We start from the raw sequence: 15045 nt of genomic DNA on the forward strand, positions 1-15045 counted from the left end.
GCATCCACCAAAACATTCATACTAGCAATTCAGAATCCTCTTCAGAGTTCCCACTCTCCCTCTGTGCCACTATTCAAGTGTCTACCCAGTCCTTTGGAGTCTGCTCCAGAGTGCCTCTTGAATCTCTTACCTTCTTTCCATTCTCACTGTCTTCCTCTGGTTCCCCCTTTCATCCTCTCTTGCCTAGAGTCTCACCTTCCTGCCTTCTGATGTGTCGTCCGGCTTCCTAAGACGTAGATGGGGTCCTTCACTTGTCTCTTCAAAACCTTTTGGCTCTTGATTTATTGTCTTGCCGAGTGAGCTCGAAATCTCTTACCAGGGCATTGCAGGCCCGCAGTGATTTGACCTTACTCTCCTTACTATCCCCATCCCCCCGGCATCCCCATACACATTCTGTGCTCTAGTCACACCAGGCTAAGCACTCCGCTGAGTTTCACGCCTATGTGCCTTTCTTACATTTGCTTCTCTGCTTGGCATATACTTCCCCTTCTGTTCCTGTTTGAATCTTATCTTTTAAGACTTGGCTCAAATGGGACTTGTGGCGTGAAACATTTTTTGTGTTCTTCTTCACCCTCATGGAATTAAGCTCCACCTCCCCTGTGCTACCACTGTACTTAGCTCTGCACGTTCCTTTTTGGATTACAGGGACCATGTCATATTCATGTCTGGGTCCCTTATAGTAATTAGCAGAGTTGTACGTACAGTAGGGGCTTAACAAATGTTTGCTGATTTGAGTTACTGAGGAGGCAGGGACATTAGGGTTAGCATGGATGGGGTGGGAAGCAGAGGGCAGAGAGATGATTAAATAGGAAGTTGATTGACCGTGGGATAGGAGCCATTACTACAGAGCCGGGGTGGCCTGGTCGACAAGAAGGGGCACTGCATTGAGTGGAAGGCAGGAGATGTTGGTTCAACACCCTCAACCTACCTGAATCTTAGTTTTCAGAACTGTAAAGTGGGATTAATGATATCTACTCGCTTTATCAAATGAGATTGTCATGAGGAGCAAGTAAAGAAACACTTTAAAACATAAAATATAAAAGATATAAAGATCTATGTGAATAGAAGTTGCCTTCTTTTATATATGTATATATATGTGACAGCTTTCTTATCTACTGAAAGGAAGAAGGCACATACAATTCCCAGATTTTCTCAATTAGCTCTAGTCCGGATTGACCTCCTTTTCTGGTGCTCCCAGACTCTGCTTTCCCCTCTATTTATGATTCCCTCCTCCCAAATATTTTCAAATATATAAATCTTTATGACTTGCTACAGCAGTTTAATTTCATACTTTACTATGCTTTGAAGATGAGAAGGAGGAACTTTTCTTGGTTCCTTCTTGAATGATGACCATGCACTGGAAAATTATTGATTCATGAGCCTTTCTTGAAATTAATGCTGAGGTATTTGGGAGGGGGGGAGAGTGTGTCATTTCTTTTGTCATGACAGAGAAGGTGGTAATATAAAAGAGGTGTCATCGTGTTTGAGGAAAGGAAGAGGCTTTTATTTTCCTTGTGTGCTAGTATTCAGCCTGGGCCATTTCCATCATTTTTATGGAGAGCCACAATCTAATATGACCCAACTACAGTCTTCTTTTATGCTACTGTGATGCATTTCATATTCTGCATGGCAGAGTGAATTAGATAGTGATATTGCATTTTATGGTGTGATATAAAGCAAGTACCAGGTTTATTTCAGGTCACATTTAAGCTTGTTTTTAAGGGCTGATTTTGAAAACCTATGAATATGCCAGGAAAACTTTAAGCAGGGTGGAAATAGTAAAACATTTGCTTATTTTTATGGTGGTAGTTTGATTATCCAAATGTGGAGGATGTCAGAAGGCCTTAAATGATAATACTCACTCAACGTGTAGTATTTTATGCCAACTTTGTGCACGTACTGCCGTGCTCAGTACTGAGGGGAATAAATAAGATGTTTGACATGGTCATTCATCGTCTTGGAATTTCTGTTCCTTGTTGAAAGAAGCAATTCTTTCATGAAAGTATTGACGTACATATGTGCTGAGCTGAGGTAAAAATAAATAAGCTAATGAAATCTAATATTAAAAGGGCAACTAAACTAACTGAACACGTCTTTTTTTTTTCCCCCTCCAGTGCCCCAAAATGCGCCGTCATGCTTTTGAACTCAAGATGTTAGATAAGTATAGCCATTATCTGGCTGCTGAAACTGAGCAGGAAATGGAGGAATGGTTGATAACTTTGAAAAAGATTATTCAGATCAATACCGACAGTTTAGTGCAAGAGAAAAAGGAGACGGTAGAGACAGCACAAGGTCAGAATTTTTAAATGATTCATTACTGAGGTAAAGCCCTTGTCTTTAATCCATGGGAATGTCCTTTGTGTAGAGTGAATATAGAACTCTTAATCTTGAAGGTCGACCTACTTCTTCATTAAAAGTGACTATGGAGGTTGATAGGGTTTTCTTTTCTTTCTTTCTTTTTTTTTTAAGAGTTGATGCTACATGGGCTCTGACATATGAAATATAACCAGACTGAAACAGATAGGGAATTCATGGCAGATTTTCAAAAGTCCATTAGAGTTTTCCCTGTGCTTTCATAATCAAAATTCTTTGCAATAAATCTAGTAGGAGGGGTTGGGGTGGGAGAGAGAGATAGTTAGGATATTCCGCTTAGGTGATTAGTAATGGTCTGCATGGTTTAGAACATCTGCTTTTAATGAATTCGCAGATGATGAAACTAGCAGCCAAGGAAAAGCCGAGAACATCATGGCCAGTTTGGAACGGAGCATGCATCCGGAACTGATGAAGGTACATCTTTCTGATGGCAACTTGCCTTCAACTGAGACAATGCAGGATTAGCTATTAAAGTTTGAATGCTGGATTCCATGTGGCAATGTCGTTTCTAAGATTAAAAACCACAACAAATGAGTGAAACAGGTAGAGATGGTAAAAGAAAAGTTACACTCCTAAAGCTGGACCTGTAAGTGCCAACTAACAGTTTGGAAAATGTTATTTTTTTCCCTAGATGCCAAGAAGTACTTCTAGGCTTTTGTGACTTTATTAATTTTATCTGCTACTTCTTACTCAGTTCAGTTACTGTATGCCATTCATACACTAACTATTCTTCATTCAAGGGGCTCTTGATGAAGATTGAACATGATATTCAATCTAATGATTTGTATACGTTTTGTATGAAAATCATAGTCTTTCTATATGTGAATGCCTATGTATATGTATATGAATAATTTCATCAGATAAAGATTTTGGTTAACAGACAGCGTTTGTGTCAGTTACCCTGCTCTTTGGTGTTTGAAGTGAGCCAGTTTTGAAAGTGTAGAGGGGATTATCATACCTATCTTAGTAGGTTACATATATTACTCTGTGGACTCTCTACTATAATAGATTAGAAGGTTATGACCCATTTCTTCATTTAAATCCTTGCCAAACCTATTTATATTTTTACTTTATTCCTCTTCCTGAACTAATAAGTTACACAGGTTTTTAGATGTTACTTTTTTCTAGTTTAAATTTACCGTTCTCTTAAGCTTCAAAGCTGTTTTCCAAAATTTAGGAATGCACTCATGATCCCCTGTAGATTTTAATGTATCACCTCTGAGTCTTTGTCATTCCAGACCGTAGAGCCCGTTATGTTTTTCCTAAAGTGATGGAATCAGAATTGTGTAGAATATTCCATGGATAGCACCATGGATATATAAAAGATAGTGTTTTCTCTCGTTTATTCTCTTTTACATCCAAAGTCTCTTGTATTTCTTTTTTTGTACTATGGGTTGAACAGTATTCTTGGTATTATAAAAGGCATATAGAAAGTATAAGAAGCTGATCTATAGCTTATTTATGGGTCATGGTGACTGTGACTGTCTGCCCAGCAAGCATTCTTTATCCACCTTAAGTACTTGGAAATGGAGAATAGTATATTTTTGAAGCTGTGGCAGATTGCTAGTTTCACATAAACTAGATAATTAAATGGCATTTAATACTGTTTTGAAGGAAATGGAGTAATGTTTTGTGTTTGTGTGTGTGTGTGTGTATATATATGTTTGTTTTAATTTTAGTATGGAAGAGAAACTGAACAGCTGAACAAACTCAGTAGAGGAGATGGAAGACAGAACCTCTTTTCTTTTGACTCGGAAGTTCAGGTATTAATGATATATTTCTTTAAATAATCCTAGAATAGTTGCTTATTCAGATAAACAATGTCTGAAATGTTGAAATCACTGATTTTTGCACTACTGGGCATATCTATTGCTTTATACTTGTCTTGCTTACTTTGAACAAGTAGCTTAACAGCTAACTTCACTAAGAGGACTAGCGTATATACGAATAGTTTGGGACAACATATATATATATATTTTTTTTTTCTCTCAGTTCTTTATATTCTTTTCACTTCATCTCACTCCTCAAAATGGATAAATTAAAGAGTCCTTAACAATGGTTTCAGTGCTTTTAACCCATTAAATACAATTGTGATCCAGTAGCAGTGAATATCTACAGTATAAGGAACACCAAGTCATAAGAGACGTGTTTATTTTCCACTTTTGATGTAGGCCTGTAGAACTGGGATAATTTCACGTATCTCACTTTAAATGGAAAGCGGTGCAGGGAAGTGCGGGTTTATGTGCACATGCGTATTTTAATCTCTTTCATGAGAGTGAGGCACTTTTTGTACTAAGATATATAGGTAGTTAATATTTAATTCCATGATATTTTCTTTTTTTTACCTTTTTAAAATATTTTTATTTTATATTGGCGTATAATTGATTAATAATATTGTGTTAGTTTCAGGTGTATAGTGCAGTGATTCAGTTATACATATACATGTATCTATTCTTTTTCATATTCTTTTCCCATTTAGGTAATTCCATGATATTTTCTAATTAAATTGCTGATATTTTAAAATGGAAAAATTCTGCAGTGTATAAGTATTACAAATATTTTTCCTAATGGAAACTATTTCACAAGAAAATGAACTTATTTGAGGGAAGATGAATATTTTGGTTTTCTTTTCAATTTTTCTACATGAGATTTCTAATTAAAATCTGTGGAATTTTTTTAATAGAAAAGTATGCATTATATAAGCATTACAGTTTTTTCCTCAGTGAAAATGTCAATACAATATAAAATAATTTGGGGAAGACTGATTTTGTTTTCACTTCTTTTTGCTTCATACAGTTTTCTTTCTTTTTTTTTTTTAAAGAGGAGCCTCCTCTGATCTTTTTTTAAAATAAATTTATTTATTTTATTTATTTATTTTTGGCTGCATTGGGTCTTCGTTGCTGCACGAGGGCTTTCTCTAGTTGCAGCGAGCGGGGGCTACTCTTCGTTGTGGTGCACGGGCTTCTCATTGCGGTGGCTTCTCTTGTTGCGGAGCACGGGCTCTAGGCGCGCGGGCTTCAGTAGTTGTGGCTCCCGGGCTCTAGAACGCAGGCTCGGTAGTTGTGTGCCACAGGCTTAGTTGCTCTGCGGCATGTGGGATCTTCCCAGACCAGGGCTCGAACCTGTGTCCCCTGCACTGGCAGGTGGATTCTTAACCACTGTGCCACCAGGGAAGCCCCCACTTCATACAGTTTTCTAACTAAAAGTTTTTAGTCTGAAATGGAAAAAGTATATAGTCTATAAATAATGCAAAAGTTTTTCCTTAATAAAACACCACATGAGAAAATAAAATTATCTGGGGAAAATTTGTTTTAAATGTTTCCTCTCCCTTTTCCTCCATAGCACTATTATATTATTTGTGTAAGTTGTATGAATTAAAAAAAAAAAAGGATATAGCAGGCCTTGGGAATGTTAGTTCTAAGATATTCATTCAGAAATTTACTCATTCCAAGCATGTCTGAGCCTTTGATCCCACCCCTCACCATCATGATTGGGCTCTAATTGAACATGTCAGACTCTTTGATTGTATACAAAGAAGCCAATTGACTGTGGTTGAAACTCAATCTAGTGTCTTTAAAAAATCTGTGGTGTAGTGTTTTTGTGGTCATGGAACTGAACTGATATTATGTTTGAGTTGTTTATCTGTGAGCTACAGTGAGAGAAAAATTCACAGTTGCAATGAAAGTTTGACAGAAAATTGAGTTCAGTGTTGGTTATGGAAGGCAGTTTCACTACAGAGAAATCCAGGTTGTGTGTGTCGAGTACTTTTCTAGGTAGTCAGTGTCATCCTATAATATCGGCTGTCACTTTTGGCCAGAGTTCAGTGTTTAGAGACGTGTTTTCTTCCACTGACCGTAGAGAATAAAGAAACACTGGGGAATTCCCTGGCGGTCCAGTGGTTAAGACTCCGTGCTTCCAATGCAGGGGGGCACGGGTTCGATCCCTGGTTGGGGAGCTAAGATCCCACATTCCAAGTGGCGTGGCCAAAAAAATAAAAAATGTACATGCCTAATAAGCATCCCCCAAAGAAGAGGCAGACAAAAAATTTAAAAAAACACAAAAAACAAAAGAAAAGAAACACTGACTGAAGGGGGTGGCTCCGACTTTGAACTACTGAGGATGGCCATATGTCCCAACATTTGCACTCTTAGGCCTCAGGAGGGAAAGGATTTGGGGGCTGGGGTGGTTTAGTCCAGCTTCTCTTCACATTCCACTGTCTGAGTAAGCTAGAAAGGAGAGCAGATAAATGGGCGGAAATTAGAATTGATCTCCATGGCAATGACTTGCCTCCGCTGGCTCCACAGATAGATAAGTGTTCAAGAGGGAGCTGTCTAGTCCCACACATTTGTAGATAAATAGACTCTGGGGGGAAAATCGTGCTTTCAGGTACAAATATTATATTTTAGGCCCTTTTAAGGAGAATTTTGTCAGTGATGTAGGCAAGGTCAGAACAGCTATAATTATCCAAGACTCTGCAGGCACAATACCTGCTTTGGCTTGAAATACTCAGGCAGTTGAGAAAAATTCTTGTTTCTTGGCTTGAGTTTTCCATACTGGCAGTATATTCTGCTCGGATTCATCCAGTCATTTCCCATCTACCCTGTCTCTGGTCTTATCGAAAGTATAGTAAGTTGTCCCACAGTCTATACTTTTCCTCCCATTTGTGCACAGAATGTGAGTCTGTTCAGACCATTGGAATGAACAGATGAACTCAGATCGCCTGAGCCGGGTGAGCTGAGGAGGAGGATTCTGTGAGAGGAATTCTTTGACTCCCAATATCTTTTTTTAAACTTTATTTTGAAATACCAATAATTCTTAAAAATATATCTCTGTGGCAGCCAGGGTTCATCTCCCAGCTCTGTTAGAAGCTGAGCTCAGGGATTTTCAGTTTCCTAAGCACATGCCTTTCCCTCTGTTCATCATTTCAATGTAGGTGGTCCCCAGAGGTCCGGCCTTGTCCTCCTCACCCTAGTTACCGCTGATTCCCAAATCCAGATCTCCAACCCACACCTCTCCTATTTTTCCAACCACTTACTTGCATCACCTCAAACTCAACACATCCCTAGCTGAACTGATCATCTCTTTTCACCCTCCCCCTATACCTGCTATTCATTTTTATTTCACATCTAAGTTTATAACATCACAGTCTACTGAATCTTCCAAGTTAGAGGCCATTGTGTTATTCTTGCCTTCCATATCCATTCATGTCATATTTGTCTCCTGCACAGCTCATGAAAGAAACAAAATTCCTACCATCCTGGAACATAATATTTTGTGGGGAAGACAAACAATAAACAACCAAATAAATATTAAAAATAATGTTAGAAAACGAAATTAAAGAAAGGGAGTAGAGACTTTCAGAGAGTATATAGTTTTACATAGGGAATTAAGGAAGGTCTTTCTGTGGAAATGCCAATTGATTGGACACTTGAATGAAATGAAGGAATGAAATGAAGGAAGCCTTGCATTTATCTTGGGGGAAGAGGGTTCCTGACGGAACACCAAGTGCAAAGGTCCTGAGGTGGGAGTATACTTGGTGTGCTGGAGAAATAACCAAGGAGGCCAGTGGGGCTGAACAGAGGTGGGGGGGAGGATAGGAGATGAAGTCAGAGGAGCGGGGTGGAGGGTGAGGTCGGGATTTCTCTCTATCTGTGTTCAAACCTTACTATAAGAGCTCTACAAAGGCTTGTTGAATAAAAAAATAAGAGTTCAAATGAAGAATGGATAGAGAACTGTTGGGTTTTGCAATTTTTATGCATAGATCTGTATTCATATGATATCTATTTTGGGGGGGAAATGATTCATATTATGTATTTTGTAGAGGTTGGACTTTTCAGGAATTGAACCTGATATAAAGCCATTTGAGGAAAAGTGCAATAAACGTTTCCTGGTAAATTGCCATGATTTAACGTTCAATATCTTGGGTCAAGTTGGAGACAATGCAAAAGGACCACCCACAAACGTATGTATGAATTTTCCTTCTACCTCCATTAAACCAGTGCATTAAGGAAGCTTCTTCTTCCTTTTTTTTTTTTTTAAGATTTTTAATTTTTTTCTGAGAACTAATTTACTGCATGCAAATTCCATTGCTACATGTTATGATAAATTTGACATGGAAGAATTTCATACATGTCTTTCTTTTGCCAGAATAGGAATGTGTTTTCATCTTGAGAGGATTCATGAAAGTCTTACCTATTCAAAATAGCAGGTAGAGTAGGTAGGCTCTTTACATTCAAGAGGGACATGTCTCCAGAACCTGGAAAGTCCTCAAATTTGTAAATTCTACTAGAGAATATGACTTCTGTGAAATTGACTCATAGCCATGAGTAAGGAACACCAAAGCCATGGAGGAACGCAGGTGCTGTGCAGAAAATTCTAATTATTAGCTGTCATGCATCATTTGAGCTGCTTAGGAATACTTGAAACTATGAATGTAAAATCGCCAAAGAGACTGCATTTTATGTTCATCTTTTTGGGGGTTCTAGTTTGTCTTTGAAAAATATCCACAGTGATGATTTATTCTCTTACAAAGTAGCTGAGATGCACTAGCAGACTTTCGGTGTGTAAAGGGTTAATCTTTATGCCATCTGGCATGAAATTTCTCTTTGTGACCAGCTTTCAAATGCCATCTGTAGAGAGGAATCATGTCTTCCAAAATTGCTGATGGGGCAAAGCTTTTGTCAAGCAATTTGATGTTGACTGTTATTAGCTCTTATTAAATGTATAATCCAGTAAGCTGTAACATAGCAAAAGGGAAGATTTATTTCTACTCTGTAATGGCATTATTTTTGGGTAATTTCAATAAGGCTATGGAGAATTAAAATTTACTCATAGAACAGTTGAAGTTCTTTAAATGTGGCTTCTGATTTCTACTCATCATTTTAAAAAATTTATAACTTGTGAAATTATACCTGACAGAAGTTAAAATTTGATAGTCTGTTATTTAGAATGCTCTTTCTTATATGCAAATGAGCCACAATGCAATTTTAGCTAAATGTTGAACTCAGAAAGGAACTGTAATCACAGAAACTTGAGGAATTAAAAAAAAATTATTTTGTGATTTGTGTCCCTCCCCCCACCCCACCTAAAATTAAAGTCATAGTTTAAAAACGTAATGGTTTTCATTCCCAGGTTGAACCCTTTTTTATCAATCTTGCCTTATTTGATGTGAAGAACAATTGTAAGATTTCAGCTGACTTCCACGTAGACCTGAATCCCGCATCTGTCCGTGAAATGCTGTGGAGCCCTTCAACCCAACTAGCTAGTGACGGAAACCCAAGAGGCTCTTCACCGGAGTCTTTCATTCATGGAATTGCTGAATCTCAGTTACGCTACATAAGGCAGGTAAGGAATGATCTTTTAGCCTTGGTAGCGCATTCAGAATAAGAAACAGAGACACCCTTGGGTTCCTTCATGGTTTCAGGCCAGTGTTCTCATGGGCATTCCATCTCTTGTAGGGTCTGTGTATAGATGTTTTTCTGGTGACTGAAGTTGGAGGGGAAAAAAAGGAAACCAGCAAATATGCTAATAATACACTGGTGAAGTGGGACCCTGATGTGAATCTCAAAGGAAGTATTTTGTGAGATGGAATGCAGATAACACAGACACACCCCTGTACCCCTGCGCATACTTTTGAGCAAGGCAATAAGTACCTGTAAGACTCGTTTCTTTGAAGAAAATGTTGACCCTACAATAACCTTCCCTCCCTAACTCCCATTCCCATTCTGAGTAGGTAGTTTTAATGGAGCATAAACTCTCTTTATTCAAGGAGTTCTTGTGTCACAGCTGTAATGCTACGCTCCCCTGTCCTATCTGAGGCAAAGAATGCCCTTCGGAAGGAACCTAACAGTCCCCTGGCATTTTGACCTCTGACCAGACTGGACGCCACAAGAGGTTAGGCAGAGCAGAATTGATGGTCTGCCTTCTAGACTTTTGCAACTGAAAGGAAACTAGAGTGTGGCAGAGAATTAAAGTGGGAAGAAGCAGAACAAAGCAGCTCACATTGTAAGGAGATTTATTTTACCCTAAATAAAAATGTTGTTCCTTTTTCTTCGGATTATAAAAATAAATACATTATCATGTAGAAAATTCAAACAGTACAAAAATAAAGAAGAAAGTAAAAATCACCACCCACAGACGATAACTATTAACATTTTGGCAAACATCTTTCTAGATGTCTCTGTTGTGTCTATATAAACACATACACATTATGTATACTCTTATACAGACTGTATCACAGTCATGCTGTTTTATACCTACTGTATTTATTCAGCATCATGTTTATCACCCTGTATCACTATCTGGATCAGTCACATTCTTATTAAAGGCTAATCTGTTATTCCACTGATTTAGCTCATTAGGATATTTCTAATTTGGGGATTTCACAAAGAACACTGCATTATTGCATCCTTGTGCTTACATGTTAGCTCACTTGTTGAATTATCTCCTTAGAATAAATTTCAAGCATTGGGGTTTTCAGGGTCAAAGATTATGCTCATTGATACAGATTGCCCAATGGTAGGGGACTTGACATGTGCTGTCACTCCCCTCTGTGGGCTGTGGATCTGTGGTCGTTTTTCCCCATGTTGCTCCTCATTCCCTTACATCCTCTTAGTTTGTTACTCAGACTGTGGTTGTCAAATACTTGAACATTCCACTATGACGGCCTATGCTTCTAAAAGAGAGATTGAGCAAGACAGTATTACAAGTATTTGAGAACCTGCTATTGAATTATATGTCTAAAATTTTCCACACAATGTCAAATAAGTCCTTCTAAGCCAATGATGTATTTGCTGCATTAGTTCAATGTGCTCAGCTGTCTGTTCAATACAAGAAGTTTAAATTGTGGTTTCAGGTGTCATCCCACTTATAACCTAGGTCAGGAAGAAAATAAGCATTTTTTGCATATCTCTTGTGTGCCAGAATTTTCCATTGGTGTCTCATGTAAACACCATTGTCTTGTGAAATAGGATAATTATTGCTGTTTTGCAGATGAGGAAACTGCTGATCAGGAAGGCTAAGTAAGCTGCCCATCATGACCTGGCTGGTAGTGGTGAAGCTGGGATTTGAGCCTAGGTCTGTTTGAAAGACCTCAGTCAACAACATTAGGCAGTATGTAATTAAGTGCTGACGTGTATAACACAAGGGGAGTGGAGGAGTTTGGAATGTGAGGAGGGGTCAAGAGTCAGGAGTTGACTTAGAAGACTGCATAGAAGATGTGGGACATGAGAGAGGCTTCAAAGGAATAGATGAGAGCTGGAGAGGTGAGAACGATCGGCAGCGGCCTCAAATGGCTTTATCATTTTGCACCCTTGTTCCAGATCAACTAAAGATACCAGGAAGCGGTCATTTGCTCCAATATTTGAACATTTTCTTTTGAAGAAGGCTTTTTCTTCATCCTCTTCCCGTTTAGGACTAGGATGCAGTACTGTGTAGGGAGAGACTGGGTGTTAGCAGATCTGAACGCTAATCTCAGCTCAGCAATTTTTTTTCAGCAATTTTTTTTTCAGTATTTCTCTAGGTACTTTATCTGTATAAAGTCATTTAATTCTTACCACACCCCCAGTAAAGTAGGTAGGTCCTATTCCTATCCCCATTTTATAGATGAGGAAACTGAGGCACAGAGCAGTCAGGTGGCTTGCTCAAGGTCACAGAGCTACTAAGATGAGGAGCAGGACCTGAGCCTGGGTCTAGCAGGCTCCAAAGCCCAGCTTTTCCCCCTCTACTGTACTGCTTCCCTGTCACCCTAGAGACAGGGGAAGAGCCTGGTTTCCCAGCATTCCTGGAAAGGGCTCTCTGGCAACCCCGTCACCTCCACCAAGGCTGTTCAAGGGGCGGCATGATCTATAGGAAGAGGCCACTCCAGGGCTCGGTGGACAGTGGGGGCTTGTGGGCCATTCTAGGCCCTCCCCATCTGCTCCTTGGAGCAACAGCGTGACCACAGGAAAGGGAGGAAGCTGGGTCCGTTGACACCAAACAGCCACTGTGACCAGTTACTTCACTCTCAGCTGCCTGGCAGTTCCTTCCCAGATGCCCTGACAGAGCTCAGTCCCCCGTGTCCCCCAAACTGACCTGTGGCTTGTGGGCTCCCCGCTGGGGGGCAGCAGGTGTTGGGCGCTAGTGAAAAGGGGGCACTGCCGTCACGTGCCCTGCCATGCCCTGGGGGCTAAGTGCTGGGGACTGGGCTGGGGGGGACCTGGCCCGTTCTTTAGAGGGAGGGGGCAGTGGAGTGGGTGAGAGTCACCCTCCGGCGGGGGCAGGCCCACCCATGCCTCCTTGGTAGGGCAGGAGGGAAGGGCCAGAGGCCTTGTCCTGAAGAGCCAGACTCCCAGCGCGCACAGGATTCCTGGGTTTTCTCTGGTTGCCCTTCTGTGTTCCGGGGACGGGGAGAGCTTGAAGCTGCTGGGGCAAAAGGCAAAGCAGCCCCAGAGAGTCTCCCCCTGGGCCGGAATCCTGGTCAGTTGGTCAGTGAGCATCTCTGTGCCTCAGCATCTGTAAAGTGGAGGTAACCATAGCACCTGCATCCGGGGTGACCGTGAGGCTCAGACAACGTGTGCTGTCCCTAGAAAGCACTTGGCTCTGTACCAGGCCTGCCGAGTTGGCTCAGTAAGAAGCGGCTGCTATTCAGAACAGTAGTAACAGTGATAACAGATAAACGAGTGAAAGCAGCTTCCTCTTATCAGTTGTCAAATCCTTTAAATGATAATATTCGTTGCTCGCATCAGTGTGGGGAAACGGCTGGAGTACTGGGCACGGGGAACAATAGGCGCTCAGTGAATGTTAGCCATGGCAGTAATCGGTGTTACTGTTCTCGCCAAGCTGTATCGCGTGAGATGTTGGAAGCCTAGGTCAAGAGGCTGAGAGGCTGTGTATTGTCTGGAAGCCCTGGCTGCAATCTTCACCCACTTACTGCATGAACGTCTCTAAGCCTCAGTTTCTTAATCTGTAAAATGTGTATATCGTAGCGCCTGCGTTCAAGGGTTTTTATGAAGACTGAGGGAGATGGTGCACGAAAACTATCTAGCACAGTTATGTGACAATCAGAAAGCAAGAGATCGCACTCAAGGTGCACTGCTCAGCATACCTTCTGCGGGAGCCGCTCGAACAGTCTGCCAGCTGCATGTCACAGCCCGGGCAACACGCTCCTGGCAGAACCAAAAATCAAGTTCTGTGATCTTGAGACGCTTTGGGTTACTCTGGCAATAACCAGGTACCCAATGTGCGTTACTGCATTTAATCCACTCAAGAAGATTACAGAAGCGCTCTTAACTCTCATCATCCCCCGTTTCATAGATGGGAAATCTGAGATGTAGAGAGGATACGACTTGCCTAAATCCATAAATGGTGGGGTCAGCGTTTGATCCCCGAACAGTTTTTAACCACTTTCTTCCATGCTTGCTGCTTGGGAATTCAAAGCTAAATCAGCCATAATCCGGGACCCTTAGAAGCTGCTGGATTTGGGGGAATAACTTAGCGTCCTACACTCGGTTTTCTCTTCTTTCCTGTCTACCTCAGAGGGTTCTTTCTGGAACAGATGAGCTACCGTGTCTGAAATGCTTTGAAAACTGGAACACACTATCTTAACACAGTTGGTAATACACCAAGCAGAAAAATAAAACTTGGTAGAGTCCCAGTGATGGATTTTTACACTTGAATTCATTTGTGTGGTACTCCTTTAAGCAACGGACATAACCAACTAACAGGCTATTTGGAAGACATTATATTTGGAAGGAGCTGAACTAGAACAGGAGATGATATGGTTGTTCCACATGCCTTCAAAGAAAACTCATGGAACTTGGGTTGCATCTACATTGGTACCTGAGATAAAGTGTTTGGGAACTAAAGGAGTTTTGGATCCTCTGTCCTCTACCTTTACGTTGAGAGCACCAGAGCTCTTTAACTGCAACAAAGGAATGTTTTCTATAGGATGATTCAGTTTTTATGTTATACAGAGCAGTAAAGTATTTTCTTCCTTCTTAGCTACCATCAGTAGTAGTTAAGTGTGAGGGAATTGCCCTGGAGTTACAGGCAGTTACATTTAAAAATGCATATCCGGTTCCACTTCAGAAAGGCACGCTATTTTTGCACATGCCGCTTAAGCCAAACAATACACGCTGTACAGATAAGGCCTAAGGATGCTCCTCGCAAACACCGCCGAACACAAGAGACTAAGCAGCCAGGGTGACACCTGTGCTTTGGGGACTAATACACGTGAAATTGGTGACAAAATAGAAAATCCATTTTGAAAGGAACATTGGGAGCCTGGGAAACTGTATGAAAGGAAATGCTGTCTATTGCCAGGGCCCTGGACATGATACTATGTTGAATATCAACATTCTGTGCTAAACACACCACTAGGAATCACTAACCAAACAACTGTATATATGAGGTTACATTCAAGAAAAGTCTAACGGAAGGAATTTTTTCCAGGGAATTTTCTCAGTGACGAATCCACATCCTGAAATCTTCCTGGTTGCGAGAATTGAAAAGGTGCTCCAGGGAAACATCACGCACTGTGCAGAACCCTACATCAAAAATTCCGACCCGGCAAAGGTATTTATAAAGATCGTTTGTGAGCATTTCAGCCTGATGTAGAATTTGCCTTTTATTGATATTTTAAATGGTATCATCAATGATTCCTCCCAAAAGAAAACAAAAAACAAAAAAACCCCA

The 15045-nt window shown here is 40.5% G+C and overlaps 1 protein-coding gene across 7 annotated transcripts in view; it reads left to right on the forward strand.

The window, feature by feature from the left end:
- Positions 1 to 15045, forward strand: part of DOCK11 (dedicator of cytokinesis 11) — a 189492-nt gene that overhangs the window by 54814 nt on the left and 119633 nt on the right. For all 7 annotated transcript variants that reach the window (XM_082376948.1, XM_082376946.1, XM_082376945.1 and 4 more), the window contains exons 8-13: positions 2115 to 2292; positions 2708 to 2787; positions 4053 to 4136; positions 8195 to 8335; positions 9505 to 9717; positions 14803 to 14925. In XM_082376948.1, the coding sequence (XP_082233074.1) occupies positions 2115 to 2292; positions 2708 to 2787; positions 4053 to 4136; positions 8195 to 8335; positions 9505 to 9717; positions 14803 to 14925 (819 nt within the window). The remainder of the gene's footprint in view (positions 1 to 2114; positions 2293 to 2707; positions 2788 to 4052; positions 4137 to 8194; positions 8336 to 9504; positions 9718 to 14802; positions 14926 to 15045) is intronic.

This window comes from Balaenoptera borealis (assembly GCF_965194805.1).
Source record: "Balaenoptera borealis genome assembly, chromosome: X".
Taxonomy (NCBI): domain Eukaryota; kingdom Metazoa; phylum Chordata; class Mammalia; order Artiodactyla; family Balaenopteridae; genus Balaenoptera; species Balaenoptera borealis.